General features: G+C 42.9%; 1 protein-coding gene across 2 annotated transcripts in view; it reads right to left on the minus strand.

The window, feature by feature from the left end:
- Positions 1–16,465: 16,465 nt before the first annotated feature.
- USP10 (ubiquitin specific peptidase 10) overlaps positions 16,466–22,995 on the minus strand; it is a 59,805-nt gene continuing 53,275 nt past the window's right edge. For both annotated transcript variants that reach the window (XM_011370279.2, XM_023536670.1), the window contains 2 exons: positions 20,426–20,491; positions 16,466–17,497 (listed from right to left, as the gene is read on the minus strand). In XM_011370279.2, coding sequence (XP_011368581.1) covers positions 17,310–17,497; positions 20,426–20,491 — 254 coding nt within the window. In that variant the 3' untranslated portion in view covers positions 16,466–17,309. The remainder of the gene's footprint in view (positions 17,498–20,425; positions 20,492–22,995) is intronic.

The following is a 22,995-nucleotide window of genomic DNA, read 5'->3' on the forward strand; positions in this document are numbered from 1 at the left end:
TAATAATAGAGCTTTAAAATACATAAATCAAAAACTTGTAGAACTGAAAGGAAAAATAGGCAAATATAAATCACAATTAGAAATTTCAGTATACCCTTTTCACTAGTTAATGGAACAAGTAGACAAAAATCAGTAAGGTTATAGAAACCCTAGTTACCAACTAACCAATCTAATCAAGATTTATAGAACAATCCACCCAAGCACACCAGGTATATATTCTAAGTATATAAAATATTCACTAAGTTAGATTATAATCTGAGTCAAAGACTATATTCTCAACAGATTTTAAAAGATTGAAATCTTACAAAATATGTTCTCTGGCCACAGTGGAATTAAACTAAAAAAAAAATAATAATAATAAAAGAAAAAGATCAGAAAAATTTCTAAACACTTGGACATTAAACAACATATTTCTAAATAATCCATGGGTCAATGAAAAAATAATAAAGAAAAATGCAAAGTATTTTAACTGAATGAAAATTAAAATATAACATATCAAAATTTGTGGGATATAAGCAAAGCAGCACCTAGAAATTAATAGCATTAAATGCTTATATTTAAAAATAAATAAAGCTCTTAATCAGTTATTTAAGTTTCTACCTTACGAAACCAGAAAAAGGAGAGCAAATTAAATCTAGAATTGGAAAAAGAAAATAATAAAGATAAAAGCAGAAATTCATGAACTTGAAAACAAAATTATAAAAGAGAAAATCAATAAAGTTAAAAGCTGGTTCTTTGAAAAATCTCAATAAAATTGATACATTTCTATCCAGACTAATAGAGATAAGAAGTAAAAAGGCAGACCAATATAAAGAAAGATAGACAGAACATTACTACAGATCCTGAAAACATTAAATGGATAATAAGAGGATAATGTGAATAATTTTATGCCAATAAATTCAATTGCATAGATGAGATGGAAGAATTCCTTGAAAGACCAAACTACCTAAGCGCACTCAAGAAGAAACAAATAACTTTAACAGTCTCATAGCTATCAAAGTGAATGAGTTTGTAGTTAAAACCCTTCCTATAAAAACTAAACAAAGCAAAACAAAACAAAACAACTTATGGCTCACGTGGCTCACTGGTATAATATCAATTCTAATACTAACTCTTTCAGAAGATACAAGAGAAAGGAACACTTTTCAACTCATTTATGAAGCCAGCATTACCTTGACGCCAAAACCAGACACAGACATTACAAGAGAAAAGAATACTACAGATCGACATCTCTCACAAGAATTGGAGTGAAAATCTTTAACAAATATTAGCAAGTCAAATCCAGCAATATAGAAAAAGAGCTCTTCTAGCACCCAGATCTTGGTTTCCATATACTACCTACCAATACAAGGAACCATTCCTTGGAGCAATGGTTGGTTCTATGGCTGGGACAGGAAAAATACAAGATGAGCTTAGAGCATATTGCAGCATCAGGGAAATGTTTTTTAAAGGATAGGGGCAAGTCCAAGGGACACAGGAGAAACTTGAAAGACTTCCAATGACCAAAGCAGGAAAAATATAAACAAAAAAAATTATGTCCCACTGAATTATAATCCAATGAGTATATGAGAACTCTCTGTACTATCTTTGCAACTTTTTTTATAAAATCTAAAATCATTCCAAGTTAAAGAGTTTGTTGAAATACACATATTCATTTTATCAACAGACTAAAAAAAGAAAAACCAGATAATCATTTCAACAGATTCAACATTTGACAAAATTCAACATCCAATCATGATAAAAACTCTCAGCTAAATAGGAATACGAGGAAACTGCATAATAAAGAGTACTTATATATCTTAAAAGGTCTACATCTAACATCATAATTGATGGTGAAAGACTGAATACTTTCACCTAATAACTGGAACCAGATCACCATATCCACTTCACCACAACTACTCAGTATTGTAATACAGGTGCTAGCTAGTGCAATAAGGCAAGAAAAAGGAGTAAAAGGCATCCAAATTGGAAAGGGAGAAATAGAACTCTATTTGCAGACATGATCATCTATTTGGAAAATCTTATGGAATATACAAAAAAAAAAGTCCCTAGAACTAATAACTAAGTACAGCAAGATTGCGAGATAGATCAATATACAAAAATCAATTGTGTTTCTATATATTAAAAAAATTCAAAGTGATATTTTAAAAATACCATTTATAATAATATACAAAATGTGAAATACTTAGGCTTAAATTTGACAAAAGATGAGCAAGACCTATGCATTGAAAACTACAAATGTTGCTAAGGGAAATTAAAGATCTAAGTAAATGGAGAAATACACTGTGTTTGTGGACCAGAATTTGAAGATCTCTCCAAATTGATCTGTATATTAAATGCAATCCCAATCAAAATCTCAGCAATCTTTTTTTTTTTTTGGTAGAAATTAATCAGCAGATCCTAAAATACACATGGAAACTCAAAGAATATAAAATAGTCAAAACAACTTCAAAAAAAAAGTTAGAAGATTTACATTCCTGTTCAAGATTGTTACTATAAAACAGTAAGCAAAATAGTGTGGTGCTTGTACCAAAAGGGAAAAAATAGATGAATAAAACAGAATAGAGAGTTTAGAAAAATACCGACACATATATGGTCAACTGTTTTTGCCAAGGTACAAAAGCAAATTTGATGGAGAAAGGACAGTATCTTCAACAAAAGGTGCTGGAAGAACTAGATACCCATATGCAAAAAAATTAACTTTGATCTATATCTCGCACCTAATACAAAAAACATCTCAATCAAATCATAGACCTAAATGTAAAATATAAAACTATAAAACTTCTAGAAGAAAAGGTAGGAGAAACTCTTTGTGACCTTGGGTAGGCAATGATTTCTTAGATACGATATGAAAAGTAAAATCCATGAAAGAACAAATTGATAAGTTGGATTGTTTAAAGCAAATATTATAACACCAAGTTGCTGGATTTACAATATATATAGAAATGATATTTATGAGTATAATACCATTAAGCATGGGGGAGGAGTAAATGGAAATACACTGTTGCAAGGGTCCTTTCTTTATATTCCTGAACTTAAAATTAACTCTAAGTAGGTTGGGAACTTTAAAAGTGCACATCAAAATCCCTAGAACAACCACTAAAAGTGATGCTATTTTCCGTGGCCTGCAGATATAAGCAAAAACCAAGGTAAACAGCATCATATCAAGGGTACAATCTTAAATATGTAAAGAAAAAAAGGAATATAAAAAGGTCCAAAAGAAATATGCACAAATGTGAATGATGAGATTATGGAGGTTTGTTTTTTTCCCCACTCTACTGTTCCATGCTTAACAAAAATGTTTAGAAAGAGCATGTACTACTTAAGGGGGAAATGTGCAAAATGAGAAAATGAAAAAAATGTGAGAGGGAGGGAAGAGGGGAAAAAAAGGGAAAGAAGGAAGGGAAACATGAGGGAGAGAAGAAAAATCATTTGACAGAGAGAGGAGGGATTGCCTGAGCATTTGTAAGCCAGCAGCTTCCCCCCAGCCCCTAAGGCACTGTCAGGTGACTTGAAAAAGCAAGGCATCCTGGGAACTTGGAGCAGAAGGACCGTACCTGTTAAACAGTCTACACCCGTAGCTGAATGGTCTTTTCTCATTGCGAACTGAGGGCAGTCAGAAGCGCGTTACTACTTGTTTATTAACTGAGAACAGCCTCAAAAGCTACCTCTTGCAGCTGTGCAAGCGTGCCAGCCACAGACAGAGATGAAGTGCTTTTGGTGCGCACCCACGGCCTGAATGGGGTTCCGGGGGGCAGCCCTCCGCACCCCACCCCCCGCCGCCGTGGCCCGTTTCTGAGATTAATCAAAATGATGGAGAGTTGGGGAGATTCCATCTTCTCACAAGCCTTAAAGAAGAGGCGGGAATTCGGACCTCTGAGTCAGTCTTGCTGACCGAGGCTGGGATGGGTCAGTGGAAGACAAGGTCATAAAGTCCCTCAGAGAGACGTGATCTTGCTCCATCTGCAGAAGGTGCCAACTTTGGCAGGGAAATGGCAGCTCTCTACGCAGAAAGACGTCTCTGGCTTCCCAGAATTCTTCATCAAAACGCAACACCATAAAAGTACAAACCTTTCAAGTGTTCTTTGCTAACATTTCCCATCAATGAATTAAAGTCATCTGAGAGAGCACTGACTACTTAGCCTGTTAATGAGGTCTCTGTGAAGAGTGTTTGCTCACACAGTGGCTGATCTGCCTGTTATTCATTGGAAAAGTTGTGATCAGCAGAAGACTGAAATCCTAGAAGTGCATCATTGAAAGTAAGCTGGCCCCCCTGTGTTCACCTGGAAGATGTGTCTTCAGAATTTTATTTTTTAACTTATCCCGCCTAGGACACACCATAAAGACGGGCCTGGGTTCGAATCCTGGCCATAGCCCGTCCTTGCTGTGCGCCCTTGGAAAAGTCACCTCTCTTCTCTGGGCCTCACTCTTTTCACCTGTAAATGAGGACAGTAAGCATGATCTATCTCATAGGGCTGCTGCAGCGGTAAACAAGAGGATTATGAAGAGCTTAGTAACTGGTAAGTGTGTAACGGTCAGGGTTTAATAAATGGTACCCGCATTTAAAATATAGATTCTTGGCTACGTGCACTTGACCCAAGCACATTCGCTCCCTAGATAAGTCATGCTCTCTTAGCCGTTAGCCGAGACTCCAGGCACCCCTTGCAGCATCCTTCAGGCCAGCCAGAGTTCACCCACACCACTGCCTAGTGTCATTCAGCACAGCCCTGGGAGGCAAGAGAGTCAGATGAGACTCTCAGCTCTTCCACACTTTTCCTCCTTGAAACTCAGTTTCTCCATTTGTAACATGACAGCACTTGGAGACTCCCTAAGGACCCTTCCACTCTGAGCTTCTCTACCTTTCGGTGAAGAGCAGAACAAAATTCAGCTCCACGTGCAAAATATGGAGTCGAGCTGAGGGACACGTGTGTGCTCAGAAAAATCGAAGTTGAAGTTGAAACTTACACTATTATAAAGGAAAAATGCCTTTCTCGATTTAAATGTGATTGACTTCCTGGGTCCCTGAGATGCCAGGATGAACTGAGATCCACAACATCCTCAGCTGCCACTGGCTCCCACAGGTTACTGTTGTTAAAAATAAAACTGTGGTGGTTTGGGTCCTAAAGATGGATGAGCGCTGTCCTTCCTGGCTCTAAACACAGCTACAACCCGTAAAGAGCACAGGGAGCAGCTCCTGGGCCTCTGAGAAGTACATGGAGGCAGACAGACAGGAAGGAACCAGAAGTCGAAGCACCCCTGGGGTAGAAAGCCAAAAACGCCCTGGGTTATTTTCCCGTTGTTCTATTTTCTTTTTTTCACCAGGGTCTCCTGTGCTGGCCCCAGGCAGTCGGCAGCAGGGAGGTAGCTGGGCAGGCACCTGAAACTCCAAAGTGAGAAGGCTCCTCTCTGATCAGAAAAACTGTGGTCCCAAGAATGTCGGGATCCCTGTAGCTTTTCCCTCACTCTGTCTTCAGCCACTTGGTCCTGGAGGCTGAGCATGGCAGGAAGTACATGGCAGGTCAAGGAACCAAGGCCCTACTCTCTAGCCGCTGAAGGGGGAAGGAGATCCCCTGTTAGGGGAGATGGGGAGGGGGACAAGCTGAAGAAAGTGGCCCCATGAAGTGGTGTGTGAACGCCTAGGCTTCCCTCTGGGCTGCACATGCAAGAAAATCTCAACAGATATTAGAAAATGTTTTGAACAAAACATGAAAATATAAAGTACCAACATTAGTGAGATACAGCCAATGCCATGCTTCGAGGGAAATTTATACAGCACTTAAAAAAATTAGGAAAAAAAATAAAGGTCTCCCCAATTAAATCTTAAGCCACAATTTTAGCTCCCACCTTAAGAAACCAGAAAAATAAGAGCAAAATAAACCCAAAGCAAGCAAAAGGGAGGGAATAATTCAGAGGAAAGGCAAAAATCAATGACATTGAAAACAGAAAAGTAGAGAAAATCCATGAAACCAATGAAGCTGGTACTTTAAAAAGACAAAATTGGACAAACCTCTAGCAAGACTGACAGGATATCCAGAATAAAAGGAGGCTATCACCAGACACGGCCCACACAGACATTCAAAGGATAAAGACAGAACACTTTGTGTACCTCTATGCACATAAATTCAACAACTTAGAGGAATCAGAAGTATTCTCAAAAAGCCGCAGATGACTAAAACTCATCCAAGATGAAACAGATTACCCTACAGCTCTTTATCTAAAGAAATTGAATTTACAGTTAACCATAAAAAAAAAAAATCCTCATGCCAAAATGGTTTTTCCAGTGAATTCTACCACACATTTAAGAGGAAATAACACCAATCCTACACAGCATTTCTCAGAAAATAAAAGATGAGGGGATACTTACCAATTCATTTCACGAGGTCAGTATTATTCTGAGACCCAAACCACATGAAGATGGCATGAAAAATACATACAGACCAGTGTACATCATAAACACAGACCCCAAAGGGTCAATCAGTGTTAACAAACCGAATCTAGCAATATATAAAATCCATACTATATCATAACTAATGGAGTTTATCCCAGGAATGCAAGGCTGGGGGAATATTTAAAAAATCGATCAGCAAAATCTATCATATTCATAGACTAAAAAGGAAAAAAACACATGATCATATCAATTGTTGCAGAAAATCATTTGTCAAAACTCAACATCCATTCATGTTAAAACTCAAAAAACTGAGAGTAAAAGTTCCTTAATCTGGTAAAGAACCGACAAAAAGCCCACAGTCTGCATTTTATTTATTGGTGAAAGACCTTCCCTTAGGATCAGAAACGAGGCAAGTATATACATTCTTACCATTCCTCTGCCGCATTTTATTGGAAGACCCAGCTAGCTAGTGAAATATTGCAAGAGAAAGAAATTATAGACATTCAGACTGGAAAAGAAGAAACTGAACTGTCCCTATTTGCATCTATCATTGCCTATGTAGAAAATCTTAAGGAACCTATAAAAGAAGCTTCTAGAAATAATGAGTTTGGCAAGGTCTCAGGATACAAGGTCAACATACAAAAATCAATCATATTTCTAGATACTCGCAATAAATAATTGATAACTGAAAATTTAAAAATAATACTTATCACAATAGTTCCCCCCAAATGAAATACTGAGGTATAAATCTAACAAAAGTTGTGCATGATTTGTATGTTTCATTTTGGACGCTCTGTAACTCAAGCACTCACCATATTATTCCTGTACCTGGGTCCTGCTTTCTCCCACTGACGGTGAACTCGACTGCAGTTGTCAAAATTCTCACCTCCTTTCATTTTTGATCTCCCTGCAACTACAAGCGAAACCTGGCACTGAGCTGATGCTCGATAACGGTTTCATGATGAATAAATACGTTTGAAATCGACCCAAGATCTGATTCTGATAAAGGTTAATAGCGGACTTGGGGCAAGTATTTCTGTAAGAAAAGGCTGTATTGAGATGGTGGGGAGAGACTGGCCAGATAGTATCTCTGGTGATCCCCACTTGCACTGGTAAAAACTCTCAGCCCAGAGGTCTCCTTAGCCATTTACAGTAATAAAAAGAAACTGAGAAAGTCCCTAAATACATAGTTATTAAGTATCAATTAGGATTCAGGCTGGAATCATTCAGGGTTTGGAAAAATGTTTTCAGATTATTTTCCAAGTGTTTGATGAAACCCCAGACATTTTTCCCAGGCATATTTTCCTAGAAGTTGAAAACCTATACGTATTTAAAGGAGAATTTAATCCTTAGGTTTAGAATCTGTCTGTGCTGAACTCATCCCGATGGAATGGCGCACAATGCCGGGGTGGCCTGCGCTCTCTGCATTTCAAAAGTGGAATTAAATTAGATACTTGCGTTTGGGGTATATGCAACCGAATCTCAACATTCGTTCTCAAACTCATGGCAGCACTTGAATTACAAGAGGGGCTAGGCTTGGCAGGTGTGTACCTTAATTATTGGAATCAAGATAAGCCCCTTCGTTGGGTTGCAACAAGGCCAAACTGTGGGCCCTGAAGAACTCGGAACCCTGGATAGGGGGCGGGAGGGGCTCCAGCCGCTACCCTGGGCTGGCAACATCCAGTGGGGAGAGAGAGAGGAGAATATGTTTCCAAATTTAGAAAGTAGAAAATTTCTACCATTGTAGAAAAATTGGAATACACAGATAGGAAGATTGAAAATAACTAGATAAAACCTACAAAGACAACCCCCAGTGATGCTGTGAGTGAAGGTATTTGCTTTCAAGTTTTTCTGCCCTGGGCTTTGGGAACTGGCTTCCCAAATGCGTGACTGAAATGAAAGGGGGAGCTGGGTGATTAATCAGCGGTTAGCCCCTCTAGTGAAGCTTTAGGCCCCACACGAGGTGGGCTGGGTGGCCCTCCTGGTGGACAGAGGGTAAGGAGGTGGCAAGCCAGAGGGTGAGGTCCAGAGACCAGGATCAGGATTACTGCACCGATGCACCTGTCACTCAGGCAAACTTCCTCCAGAAAATGTGGACGGCAGTTTCTGCCCATCTCGCAGAGGTAATTAGGGGAGAGAGGAGTTATATCATGGTGGATAAAACATGGTGACTATGCAAACCACCACTAGTTAAACTTTTATAATGGAACTAATCTCGCCCCTCTCCTAAGATTCTAGTGAGGAATAGGAAGATGCTGTGAAAAGACTCAATGTTACCTGTTTAGTCTGGCATTTGATTACCCGGTGAGCAGTCAATAAATGGTGATCAGGAAGAAAAGGGTTTGTAGAGATCTAAACTATGAGTTTATCATTTTGAGAATAATTTATTAGTGGATACACTGTATTATCAAAACTGGCAAACTCTGGATTTACTTCTGTGAGCTCGAATACCCCTACCGTGAATTTCAACACAGAGCCACTTCTGACACATCTAAAGGGCCACATTCATCCTACAGCACATTTAAAATCCTGACCAGAGCCCCATGACTGGCATCCTCCCCGCTGGCTGGTGGGAGTGGAAAATGGTACAGCTGCTTTGGAAAACTGTGTGACAGTGTCTACTAATGCTACACGTATGCCTACCCTCGGACCCTGCTCTTCCACTCCCGCATGTGTGCCCAACAGAAACAAGCGTCCATGTGCACCAAAAGACAAGCAGAACCTCCATGGTTTTATTCATAACAGCCCCGACTGGAAATGACAGACTGTTCATCAAGAATAGAACACATCAATACCATTGTCTATTCATATAACGGAATATTACTCAGCAATGAAAAAGAATGTACTGAGACAAACCACCATGTGAGTGAACTTCAGAAAAATAATACTGAAAGACATGAAGACTGCATATTGTATGATGCCTTTTATAGAAAGTTTCAGAGTCAAAACGATCTACAGCAGTGGTTCTCAACCAGCGGTGATTTTGTCTCCCAGGGGACATTTGGCACTGTATGGAGTCATTTTCAGTTGTCACAACTGGACAGGGAGTGCTACTGGCATCCAGTGGGTCAAGGCCAGGATGCTGCTAACATTCTATAATGCACAGGACAACCGCCACCACAGAGTTATTGGCCCCAGATGTCCACAGTGCTAAGGGTGAGAAACTGATGTATAAGAGAAGTCAGGTACTGGTCACCTTCAGGTAGACAGGGAGGGGAGCTCAGGAACCCTGGGGTGCTGGAAATGCTCTATACATTTACATGGACGTGTAAATATGCAAAAACCCATAGAGCTGAACATTTACGATCTGTGTAAGTCAAACGTCCACCTCTGAACCCAAGCCCAGCCCCAAGCTCCAGCACGGCCCTGGCTCTGGCTTCCACCCTTTACATCATCGTCTTCGCCGCTGCTCCCACTTAAGTGGGATGGGACATTTTACTCAATGTAGCACTTTTACTCGAGGGAAATTAAAGGGTTTGGTTTTGAGGTGTTCCAAGTCAAATACGAACCATATGAATGTGCAGACTCATGGTAGCCACTTCGTTCTTTCTCAATATTTTCCAAACCACCGCCGTCGCAGCGAGCACACAGCATCTAGAGTTTACGCCGCCCCCCCGCCCCCCAGGTTTTATTGCTCTGGCACCACCGACTCAGAGAGCTCATCATTTCCGTGAAAAGGGGGAAGGGCCTGGCCCATCCCTTCTTGCTCAATCAGCCTCAAACCTGCTCAGGGGTATTGGCGTCAGTGGGTGTTCGAAGACCCAGTGGGTGACCTTCTGAGGGGGCCAGGAGGTCAGCTCTGAGGAGCTGGACTGCTGGCTTATACCCAAGTTCTGGGCCACGACTTCATTCCATCCGGTCCAGGGCAGGCCTGCGTTGGAGTGACGCTCTGCGAGGCCCTGCAAGGATATCTTGCTGTGGCTACGGCTGCTGGAAGAGTGAGCGCCCAGGCTTTGAGCCAACATGTGGAAGAACTGTCCGCCCATTTACTCTATTTTTTTTTAGTGAATTTTATTTTTCCTTTGATTCTTATTATATACTGTCGTCATTAGGACTAACGGGACCGACACTGAAATAGATTTGGTTTCAGGAGAACAAGTCTCCCAAGTCAGGGTAAATGTGGGTTTACAGTGCAACCTTCAGCCACGGGGACTTAAACGAGCCGATGTCTCGAGCAGTGAGGCAACCTGCCCACCTGAGTGTCATACAGGCCATGTAGACAGACACCTCCCAATTTCCAAAACGAATTTCTAGTATGCAAACCATGTTAAAGTCACTGTGACCTACAGAATTTCAAAGTAAACTTTGTTTCCAGAAGAGATATCATGACTACTCTGCAGAGATTAGGGAGTTAGTATTAAAAAAGTTGTTTGGTGGCCGTTAGTGACCGAGAATAACCCAGTACGGTGATGCCCTATCACCGTTAACACAGCCTCCACGGGATCAGGTTAGACCAATGTGCTCCCCTGGGCTACAGGCTAGACCAAAGCGGTCCCCTGGGCTACGACCCTCTGCGTCGCCTCCAGCTCTCCCACCACTTCTCCAACTCCTTGACCTTCCCACAGCCTCACCCCTCTGGGCTCTCAACTGGTCATGATAGAGGACTAAAGCATATTTTAAGGTGTTGGCTGTATTTATTAAACACAGGGCATGATTTCTTCTTAGTTGTAAATATGGGTGAACTTTTGTATTTTTATTTCTCTGAAAACAAATTTTAGGTTGCTCCAGATCTTAGGTTGGACCAGTCTTTGGTTTATTTTTCCTGGGCACTGGTGACTTTTAGCTTTTAATAAAAGTCCCATTATAGCCGTAAAGAAGAGTAGTAACAGAAAAATACGAGGTATGTGTGTGCAGCCAAGTCTTGGTTCTGCATCTAAATCCAAGGGAGCCGATGGGAGCAATGAGCTTTTCACCTGAGCTCTCAGCGGCAGTCCTTGACAGGCACACCTATATTTTAGTGGAAATTCAGCCAGCAGCACACATCTCTCTACACTAGTGGGCCCCAACCAGGCAAAAACACACAGCCCAGCTCTCTGGATTGAACAGAAACACCCAGAACTGACAAGATGGCAGGGATTCAAATGAGGAGACAGGCAAGCGGGGTCAAAGGTCAAGGCCGGTAAATGAAAGAAATTCAAAAGGTAAGTTGCCAGAATCGAGGCCCTAGACCTAGACCCTGTGATGACAGCCGAAGGGCCGCACTGGTGTCCAGGGCTCACTGAGTCTCAACACTGTGCTAATAGATCACACTTACTACCTTGCCTCACCCTGTCCCTGATCTGGTGTGTCAGTGCCACCCCCAGCCATTTTACAGACGAGACACTAGGCCACGTCCCCAAGGTCACATGGCTGATGAGTGCAGGGCAATTTTGGAACACAGGCTGTGTGGCTTCTGTACCCAAGTTTTTAATCATTTCATCACTTTGCTGTTTTTGTTTTAATGCTCCAAGTGTTAAGAGTTCATCCAGATTTTTCCCCCTTCTGTTTCTTTGCAATATCCACCGTCCTCTGTCTGCCATTCCAGTTTACGCCCAAGTACCAGTGGCTGAACTCGGCGAGCAGGCAGGCTGTAGGGGTACAGGGTGAGCACCTGCACGCAGCAGTGTCGAGGCCCTGGGCAGACTCTGAAGCTGGTGCGGGTTCCCCAGCTGCACTGCACAGAGAAAGGACTTAAGGGTGCCAAGTGTCTGTAAAGAGCTCAGAAGGGGGCCGGGTCTCCAGGAAGCCCTATGTCTTAGCTACTATGAACGTCTTCAAAAGGAATCGTGCCAAAGGCTAAGCCAAAGGAGAAACAATGAGCGGGAGAAGGGGGAGAGGCGAGGTGGGGAAGCCGGAGGAGGTGCTGAAGTGGGCGGCCCGCGGGAGCACCCCAAGGGTGGCCACAGGGGATTCTGCTGAGTCACTGGTCCCAACACCCACGGATCACTCCAGGTCCCAAGCCTACCACTGGTACCGCACGCTCCACTGGAATCTGTTTCTCTCCTTGGGAGGAGTGGCCTGGCTGTGGCGGGGAGCACTTTCAGCCACAGAAAATAGGAGCTGTCTTCCTAGAAAGTGAATGTTATTCGTCGCAGAGTTTAATTTATACCCTTTCAAAAATACAACATATTTCATGTCACTGCGTCACCCCCTAGGAGGACCCACTCACTGACCTTGGATGTGAAGGGCAGGTATTTGCTGGAGAGCTGAGAAACACAGGAGTCCACTGCTTTAGGCGGCAAGTGATAAAATGAGCAGGAGCGCAGAGGCAGCCCCTCAGATCTCAGAAGCTATTTAAGCAGCAATGAACAGATGGTTGTCTGTGCGAAGACAGACATACAGATCGACGGCACTATGAGTCCAGAGCCAGGCCCCACGGGTGAAAACAGGGAACGAAGAGTCACTTCTCAGATAAGGAAGTAAATCCACATCTCACTCGCAAGACTTTCAATCTTTTTATTAAAGCGGAGCAGTAATTTTTTCTTAAATCATACAGAGAATCCCAAAATACTCAGAAAACATGTGAAGAGACTTGCTTTCTCTGAAGAACAGTCGGGAAACCCAAGGTCAGGTTCACCACACCCAGTCACTTAATCCCAGGGTGACCCCGACACAGAAAACCATGAAGATGGCCGACGACGTAAACCAAAACACACTCTGGACAGGTTTAGATAATGAAACAAAACAAAACAAAACAAAACTTCTATAAAAAAAAAAACACAACAAAACAGAAATATAGGGTCGAAGTTTATCCGGTTCCCAAACGGGCAGAAAGTCTATGCGGAAACTCTTCAAATGCACAAACACATATTTTATCGGTTTGACAAGTAGAATAAACAAAACTACCGTAATATTTGACTTGTTAGAAAACAAACATTAAATGATTTCCTAATAAATGATAAGACTAAGAGCAAGCACTTAAATGGGAGTCTCCTAGAAATATTTATAAAAAGATGAAAATATCTTAGATGATATTAGCGTGAAATCAGAGAGTCAAAACAAAATACTTCACAAATACCACAGCAGCCAGGATTGGGTAATTTCCTTTAATGAAAATACAATGATTTAAGAGCTTACTTCCAGTTGTTTCCAAGGAAAGACCAGCATATTATCCCTAATCATGATCAGTGTACAGCGGGAGACATGACCAAATGTCTGAAACGGAATGCAGGAATGACTGAGAAATTTACAATTTAAATCCCGTTAAAGAAACCCCCACTCGCTAACGAAAACAATATACCCTTTCTTGTGGGGCAGGAGGTAAGGAAAGAGAGGAAAAGATCAGAAAAGGGGACCAAGCGTTTGATCACTAGTTCATTTGTTCATTCCTTGAAAGAACAAACATCACAACAAGGTGAAACCAGGCTATGAGGTAAATTTCACTTTTCAAACAATTTTTTTCTCTCCCAAAGGCAGGAATAAGATGGAAATGGTCAGCCCACAAGATCATTTTCTTTCTTGGGCCAGAGAAGAGACGGGAAAGCCTTGGGTCTTCGGTCTCCCCCTAACGGACCGAACACACCCTCAGACAGATGTAGCCACGCTGGCACCACTAACTCTCATTGACTCGTGCGAGTTAGCGGATAGCCGTACGATACCAAACTCACTGGTGGATTTGGTTAATTCAAAGCACCTGACTTGGACAGCAATCTCAGCCTTGTAACTGGTCTGGTTGCCCGGCTCAAGTCAAGCAGCCTATGAGCTTTCTCACCAAGAAAAAGACACACAAAATGATGTATTTGCTGATTACAAAGTTCCTGCTCATGTCACCTACACATTAGACCGTGACTGCACTGAGAAATAAAAGCAGACGCTGCTCTGAGCCACTCAGGCAGCCGGACGACGGCTATGCGAATAGGACAATGAAAGGACCACCATTTTTAATTCTGAATGGAACCCACAGTGGTGCTGCACTTCCTCGGCTTTTGGACGAACAACATACCGACCAGATAAACCTCACTACGTTCTTCCCTGTGAGAGAACTTCCACGTCCTGTCAGTAATAATTGACACAAGAAAATTACCCTGTACTATACTTCTAACAGTACCTCAGCATTCGCATCAGTTTGAATCACCTATAAAGACATATCAAGTGCCACCTGAAACTGATATAATATTGAATGTCAACTGTAATGGAAAAAAAAAGAATATCAAATGATAATGAAGGAGAATCACTAAACTTGTACTCCCAAAACAGAGGTTAATGGGCAAAGTTATAGGTGTAAATGACCATTACACCTATAATGTGTAATGGTCATAGGCCAGAGAAACAGCCTATGAAACATACACAAAAACCAAATGTCGCAGCACAAAATACTAAATGTTGACGTCAAAATCTCAAGGACAGATAACATGGATAAGCTCACCATTCACCTGGTATCCTAGAAAATGCTGGATTTACTCAAATGATCTGATCTATCCACGAGCCCATCATTCACTGCAGGGACCAAATGCGGATAGTTCTGAATTCCAGGCTGGCATCTACTTCCTACATATTCTGTTCCTTCCTGCGTTTTGCTCTTCCGTCTGCAGCCAGGTGTACTCATCGGCTTAAGCAAAATTGGGAAGCTACATCTGTCATAAACACAATCGGAGCTGTTAGGTGGTATAGGGTTATATAGGTTCCCTTTCAAACAATGGTAGCTTTCACCTTTCAAACATACAGCATGCTCACATGCAGGGTAATAATGGAGCCCTTTGCTGAGGCTCCATTAAAAATCCCAGGTGTACTACAGTGGACAGCGACTCAAGTGGGTGTAGTATCACTACACCGTACACACCCAGACACCGGAAAGTCTCACTGGATTTGTCTCATCACTTTTGAGAGAGACACAACATATTCTGGGCTTGACGAAATATACACTTTAGCAACTTAGCTATTTAGAAACCCCTGACTAATATTTGAGGAGAAACCTTCTCGTCTACATACACAGAACGTTTCAAAGATTTAGAAGCAGGATGATGTCCCAACCACAGCGTTCTCTGTCCGGCCTCTTGTTCCAGATTCCTGTGAAAAGCATTCCCAGATCAGAGGGCCTTGCTCTTGAGAGGGTGCTCAATTTGACTCACAGGGGACACTTTAATAACTTTAAATAATTATGAGCCACTTCCTCCTGTTGGGGGAGAATGACCAACACCAGTTATAGAGGTTGGGTGCACCCTCAGGACAGATAAGCCGTTCCCTACAGAAGGGACGTGAGTCGGCTCACAGTATGACAACCCAGAACTCAATGAGTGCTTCAGAACAGGGTTTTAGTTCATATTCGGCTGGATTACTGCTGGTGCAATAATCCCCAAAGTTAATTTGGCTTCCAAACATCACGTCTTCCATAAGAATTGCACATTATTTTAATGAGAAGTTAATTGTAACACAACTTGTAAGTCAGCCACACGAATCAGAGTAAGGTTAAAACAGGGTGCGTAGGCAGAGTGGTCAGTGGCAGGGTCGTAACTTAAAAGTAAGCTCTCTACACAGGAGGGGCACGGATGGTAGGAGGAAGAGCTCCGGAAACAGGCTCAGACCATGCACAACCGCTTCTCTGGCGATCCCGGGACATTGCCATGACATGTCTGCATAGGGCCGGAAGCTGGGGCACCAGAGGCACAAGAGCCACCGGGGGTGTCCTGACCTGCGTGTGTCTGCTGTCTCTCCTCTCCATCTCTTCTGTCTAGGGAGGCTTCCTTTCCACAACTAGAGCGTGGCGTCCAGGGCTGCTATGATGCCCCCGTGGCACACAATTAAAAAAGATGCTAGGCCATCATCTAAACCCACCACTTTAGTGATACTGAAATTGCTGGGGACGGAAACAACGGAGGGAGAGTTTACCTCACCATTTTCTGCTATCTGAAGACTCAAAAAAACAAAACAAAACAAAAAGCAAACAAACAAAAACAAACAAACAAAAGAAACAAAAAACCCCATAAGCTATTTACCCACATCTGTGGAAATACCAAACAGGCGCAAACTGAGTCTTGGTACAGCTTTCTCAAACACGGCAGCTGACTGAAAGGCTGACTGCAATTCTGGAGGGGCAGTCGCGTCCGCCTGACTTCGGTACTGAAAAAGGCACTCGCAGTCAAAGAAACAGCACGCACAGCATTAAACCAACTTTGTGATTTTTATTGATGGGCGACAACTTTATACTCCTAGGTATCACTAAACTGTGTACGATTAGAGACGCAGCATTAGAGAAGAGCAGGCAGCAGAATTAAACAGAGCAGACTTAAGGAAAGGTCAATCTTCATTATTTTGCCCATTTTTTATTATGTGTACACAGAAGCATGAATGCGATTTGAAATCTTTTAGTGGCAATAAAGTTACAATCACCCATCTATGTGACTAACGTCTTAACTCCAGATATTTGATCTGTAATGTGTATGTAAGCAGTTTCTCATCGCACAATTATTAAAATGTATATTTCTTGTTAGGAACCAGCAACTTCTTTTTTGTGTTTTTCTTTTGAAGAACTATTTCTTCTCTGATAACTGGCTCATTTTTATCATTTATCAAAAACTAAAGGGTGGGGGGAGGAAAGTGTGATGGATTAAAAAATTCATTTTTTAAGGAAAGATAAAATTCATTTTCACAAATTTACAAGTGTTGCTGGTGCAGGATTTATTCTACTAAGCAATTAGAATGGGAATCAAACGCAAGTTTCCCCTTCTTACTCAGGAATCAGCATTATTTCAGAATTATGGGTTTTTGCGTATTTTCTTAAATCAAGCGACAGTCTATTTCCACCAAATAATTTTGATTTGGAAGTTAGAAGTCAACATAAACTATGTTGTGCACAAACCCCAAGGCATCTCCTTTTCATCTGAGCCCATTTTTGCAAAAGGGAGAAAGAGCTTCTCTCTAACAGCCACTAACGAGAGGAAGGAAGTCGGTGAGAGTTGGTGTTCTACAAGCGGGTGTCGAGCACACACAGCGGGCGCACGGGCGGTTACAGCAGGTCCACTCGGCGGTAATACAGGAGGTAGGCTGTGCGGTCAGCAGTGGGCTTCACCACCTGGTACTGGTTAATCACCTTGACCATCTGGTCGTCGATGCGCAGCCAGCCGTTCAGACCGATCTGGAAGACGTCTGTAGTGTAATGGCCCCCCGTCGCACTGCTGCCGTGATGGTAGACCACTGGAAGAGAGGGCCCGGTAGGGGACCCGGTGAGTGGAGCGCTACACACCAACAGCTTAAAGCCCCCCACCTGGCTACCTCCAAAAATCTGTCTTTCTGGTGAAACATCTTACCAAAGTAGGTGGGCGAGGGAAACGTAATTACACGAAGCAATTGTTATTTAAACACAAAAACTTTAAACGATTTATAATAAAAACTTACACATATACATCTCAATGACATATTTAAAATGTTCAATACCCTATAAAGAATAAAAGAAAAAAAATGCCTATGAAATAGGGTCGTCCCATTTGTCAGCCCTTCTGGCAAGGGTTAGCAACCACTTTAATATCTAATACTTGAGAGAGAATGCTGGAGAGTAGAACGTGGAAGACACACTCCTATGAGCTGACGGCAGGACAGACAAATCGACCTCTGGAAATGCGCACCCAGAGACCTACAAACGTTCATGCCCTTGATCTACACAAGTCCAGTTGTAGACTGTTCTTAAGCGATTATCTGAATCTTAGACAAAGATTTTATAACAGTGAAAAAAAAAATGGAAAAACCTAAATACCCACTAGAAGGAATGATTACTGAATTGTATATACGAAAAACAATTTTTTTCATAGGATTGTTCGTGATGTACCAATATGCTTATATTACGTAAAAAAAAAAAAAGAGAGAGAATCCTAGGTTTTCTGTAGATTGTCTTCTATGACGTCTGCAGTGCCCACTCCAGAACAGATGCCAGAACCGTTAGCCGGGCTGTCTGAGTATGTAGCTGTGCAGTGACCCCGCAGACATGACTCATTACATTCTTTTGTTCTTTTAAAAAAAATTCCAACTTTTCTACAACGTTTTAACAGAAAAACATACCACTAATCACTGACTCTTAAAAATCCTGTAATTCAATCAAGAAGCCTTAGTAAAAGGCAAATAAAATTGTTGAAAGATGAGTGAAGATATTAAAGACAGCGAAAGGACACACCCCTCCCCATCTACGAAGACCTGGGGCTGAGAGGAGGCCCAGCCCACAGGAGACATGAGCCTGGGTGAGAGAATTAGTCTCTACTGAAATTCTGGAAAGGTGGCGTGAGCTGTGCACGACCAGCAACGGCATAAAGGACAGTCACTTGGAGAGGCACAATAGTTAGCTGGTGAGGAATTTCACCAATAAATAAGCCTGAATGTCACGGGTTCTAGCAGTGGCTGTTACTTCTAGGGAGGTCTGAATCTACTCTGGGCCAGTGACCGTGGCTAGTTAGAGGATGGCACTTAAGACCTCAGTCACTGGACAGACTCCTGGACTCCGTCCACTCAAAGAAACCTCTATGCTGGTGGCTCAAAGGACATTATAGCCCTGGCCAGCCACATGACAAATATGACTGGTCACAAGCAAGACTATAGGACAGTCAGGTGGGAAACCAGCAACAGGACCAACACGAGGTCACAGCCTAATTCTGTATTGCAGGCGACAGCGATGTAACAAACCCTGGGCCACGGCGGGTGGGGGGAGCATGCATTTTCACTGCGGCCTCTTGACCAGGAGACTAGGAATGCCTAAGCTTTGCCCTTGTCCATCAGCCTTCCCCTGCGAGGGCCCCAAGGGTGAGAGCCACGAGGAGACGGCAAAAAACATTTTATCACCCAGTGGGACCCTGGTGCCAAATCCTAGGGAGCCAGGCTAGACGCTGGGGACTCCTCTGGTCACAGAGGTAGGCTGCAGAGCCTAAGTGCCACCTGAGGCCTCAGAGCCTCCCCCGCAAGGCGGGACAAGGAAAGGATGGCAATGCCCACAACAGCAAGGTGCCCAGGGCCACCCTGTCTGGGTCCCAGCAAACTGAGGAGGGGCCATGGTCAGCTGCCCTGAGGGAGAAGAGAAAGTCAAAAGGAATAGAGCCCAGAGGCAAGAAAGAGCTGACTGGGCCAGACACCTGCTGACGTGGCCCAGGACCTCACCACCGACCAGGGCCCAATCCAGCATCCTAAACGCCTGGGAGCGGACTGAGGGCAGAGGAGCCTGAAGCCCTGCTCTGCAGGTCACAGAGTGGTGACTGTTCCTCCTGGGTAAGAGTTTCAGTTTATTCTTTTATAAAGTGGGATATCACCGCTTACCTCTCAGGACAGTTGTGAAGAATAAATGAGATACTAAGGAAAAAGTAACTAGTAGAAAGGTCAAGACATGTGTGAGGGTCAATACACAGTAGTGTTATTTTAAATTACAAACAGACTCACCAATGGCAACACGATAGGGTGATGGAGAAGCTAGAATCTAATAAAAACAGCCAGAAAAGCAAAAACAATTGTTGCAAACAACGACTATCAAAAAAGATATGAAGCCTCAAAGGCATTAAAAGACTCAGGCTATGAAAGCGAAGGAAGAATGGGAGGGAGCACAGAGCGTGTAGAGGACAAGTCGGCACTGCAGGGACATCCAGGCCAAGAGAGCAGGGGTCTGAGGGCCCCCAGTTCTGGGATGGGGGTGTGCCACTGCCCCCCACCCCCGTGGGGGGGTTCCCGTGACTGGGGAGCCACCATCTCGTGCACACCTGGCAGCACTGTATGGAGAGGAGATGGTGGAACACAGTTGGGCGACTCGATGTCACAGCCACTCCAAGGCACCACTACCCCATGGGAAAGGGTCACAATCTCAAATTGCCAGCCTGGTGGCCTAAACTCACTCATCTGACTCAGACGGAAACAATCATGTCACACAAGGTCTTACGTTAGGCTCCGCCTAGAGCCAAGGGGAGAGTCAGTCAAATTCCAAGTACCAAATTTAAGTTAAACACACATTTTCAAATGATTTCCCTGCTTAAACAGTCCACAGCGACATCAACAGTGAAGTCTATTCTGCATATTAAGTGGTAGTACTGCGAAACTGTGCCCGAGGACCGACCTTTCTATCATTGCTTTAATAGGGAAATAATGTACAAATGGACTTACCTGCAAATAGTCTATAGGTTCTGTGGCATTTAAAACTCTTATTTTTCACCCCTGGAGAAAGCAGTTCTGAAAGACAAAATATCAACAGCTCTAATCTATAAAAGCACTTACAGAAAGGCTCGGAGTAGCATAGACACACAGGGGCGACAGTGGTCTCCACTCAGGTAAACCACCTGGCAGACCAGGGAAATAAAACAAAACTCCACCTTTTTATTTGCATAAAAAACGACCCATGGGGAAAATTAGCTGTGCAGTATATACGGTGACAGACATAACCAGCAACCAAGCCATTAAAGAAATATGAGGAATATATTCAACCTATTAAGCTCATGCTAGAAATGCCCTAAAAGCAGATGTTCTACAAAATGGGGCGGGGGGGGGGCGGGAAGAGGGAGGGGAGAGGTACCTACTTAAAAGAAAAAAAAAAAAAACGAAATAGCCCTGGAAAACATGTCTTATCTGTGAGTCAGACAGCAAAACTTCAATTCTGTGAGTGAAATTTCTCCCAGAGGCACCAGCCTCTCGTCCTTAGTGCACGCAGACTCTCTGCTCTGCAGAAGCACCAGAGATGCCACAGAGTTAGGTCGCATGGAGATGCACTGTTCTTGGCAGCCGTTAATGGTTCCTTCTCTACTCCCCACCTCCATGACCTAAGCTAAGTCTCCTTGTCCTTATTTATGTGATTTCTCTTTCTAGAAGGTATTTGAGGTGGCAGATATAAAAACACACGTGACGAGAAAAGTTATGAAAATGAAATCGGTGTAGAAAACCACACAAGTCGGTCCTTCTAGGCGGTTAATTTAGAGGTGAGCAAAGATGCAAGAGGGGGGACCAAGGACGATGGACCCCATTTGTGCACCATATGCTTCCCCGACGGCCCTGCGAAAAGGGACGGACAACCCAGCATATGATTCTCCGCGGGAGATTCTCCCCTGCTCCTGTCCCCAAATGGGATCAGAAAAACACGCTGCCTACGAATGCAGCAGCTTGACGTGTGAGAGGCAGGACGGACCATGAACCAGCACAGGAGTCGGCCTATCGGCCGAAGGCGGCAGCTCCTGAGAACGGCGCTGAATTCAGAGCCAGAGTCTGAATCTTAAGCTGAAGGAAATGGAACATCCTGGGGTGTAGGTGAGGCCGACCATAAACATAAGGCAGCCACCCACCAGTTTCTGAGCGCCTGGCCTGGAAAGCATGGAGTGTGAGTGCCGTTCTGTGAGGGGGGAAGGGAGGAGGACGATGACAAGGACCCAGGGGCTCTACAAGACTTGGGGGTGCCGTCCCATGTCCTCTTTTCCGTTTTTCAGACACCCTGATATTTTGAGAATCACCTCTAGTTTGTTATGCTTCCGCTCAAGCTTCAGGGTTGCACAAAAATCAGAATTTTTCACAAATTCTGATGCTTTCGAGGAAAGTTTTCCTTCAAGCTGTGCTTTTAGCAAGACAACTTGAACTTGGTACTTTCACTAGAATGTGCTGACGCCGCTGAGCCCTGGTTACCTGACAGAGACTTGTGGCTGACAGAGTGCCACAAATCTAACACTCATGTCACTGCAACCAGGTCAGAGGAACCCCCAGTGGCCTGTGGGAAACATTCTCAATTCACTAAAAAAAAGTCCTTTTAACCAGGCTGGTCCACACAATTGTTAATATGTAGCATGAGGAAAATTATTTTGTACCATTAATCTGTAAAATGTTTATAGAAAAATGATACTCATTCTGATGGACAAAACCTATTTTTCTAATCTAGTAAGATTATGCAGTTTATTCATTTTTGCCTTTATTTTTCAAAAGTCATTTTAATGAGAATTTTAACATAAAGTCTATTAAAAGTCAAGAAATTTAAAACACGAAGTCGTGAAAGAAAAACGCTTTCATTTTTGACATTCTACAGACGTGCTAACATGTCAAGCTCATCGACTTCCACGAGTATTGTCACCATAAACGTTTCTGACTTATATATTTAATACCTTTACTAATTTCCAAGTCCACAGGATATTCGATATTTTTGATAAGCTTCTGACATCCACCGGTCTTCTCATAAACAAATCGTTTTAGGTGCAGCACGAGAACAGGAGGAAGTTTTTCCAGAGTCACTCGTCGGCTGATCTCAACCTACGACACAAAGCACACCAGGACACACTGGCCGTCTTACTTCAAGCAACAGAGTCCATCTTAATTTTCCGCTCAGAGACCTCCTCTGAGAGCTGACTCCTTAAAGCATGTGGCAGTGCTTCTCCATCTTTCCTGGGTCATAGGATCTTTTGAAATCCTTAGAAAGCCACTGTCATTTCTCTTAGAAAAATGCATATACACTCGTAAGCCACTGGATCCCTTGGGTCCCTGAGTCCATCTGTGAACTCAAGTTAAGAACCTTTGCTCTGTGGCATTAATGACAAATCGCATAACTACAAAAAAAAAAAGCTAACTTAGTACCTTGAATCACATACTTAACTTGTTTTTTTTAATAACTCTCCTAGTATTGATAAAACCGAGGTCAATGTGTTTCTTGAATTAGATGTTTTAAATAACCCGAAAACTATTCTAACCATTATTTTTATAACAGTTTC

The sequence above is a fragment of the Pteropus vampyrus genome, unplaced genomic scaffold (assembly GCF_000151845.1).
Source record: "Pteropus vampyrus isolate Shadow unplaced genomic scaffold, Pvam_2.0 Scaffold166, whole genome shotgun sequence".
In the NCBI taxonomy this organism is placed as follows: domain Eukaryota; kingdom Metazoa; phylum Chordata; class Mammalia; order Chiroptera; family Pteropodidae; genus Pteropus; species Pteropus vampyrus.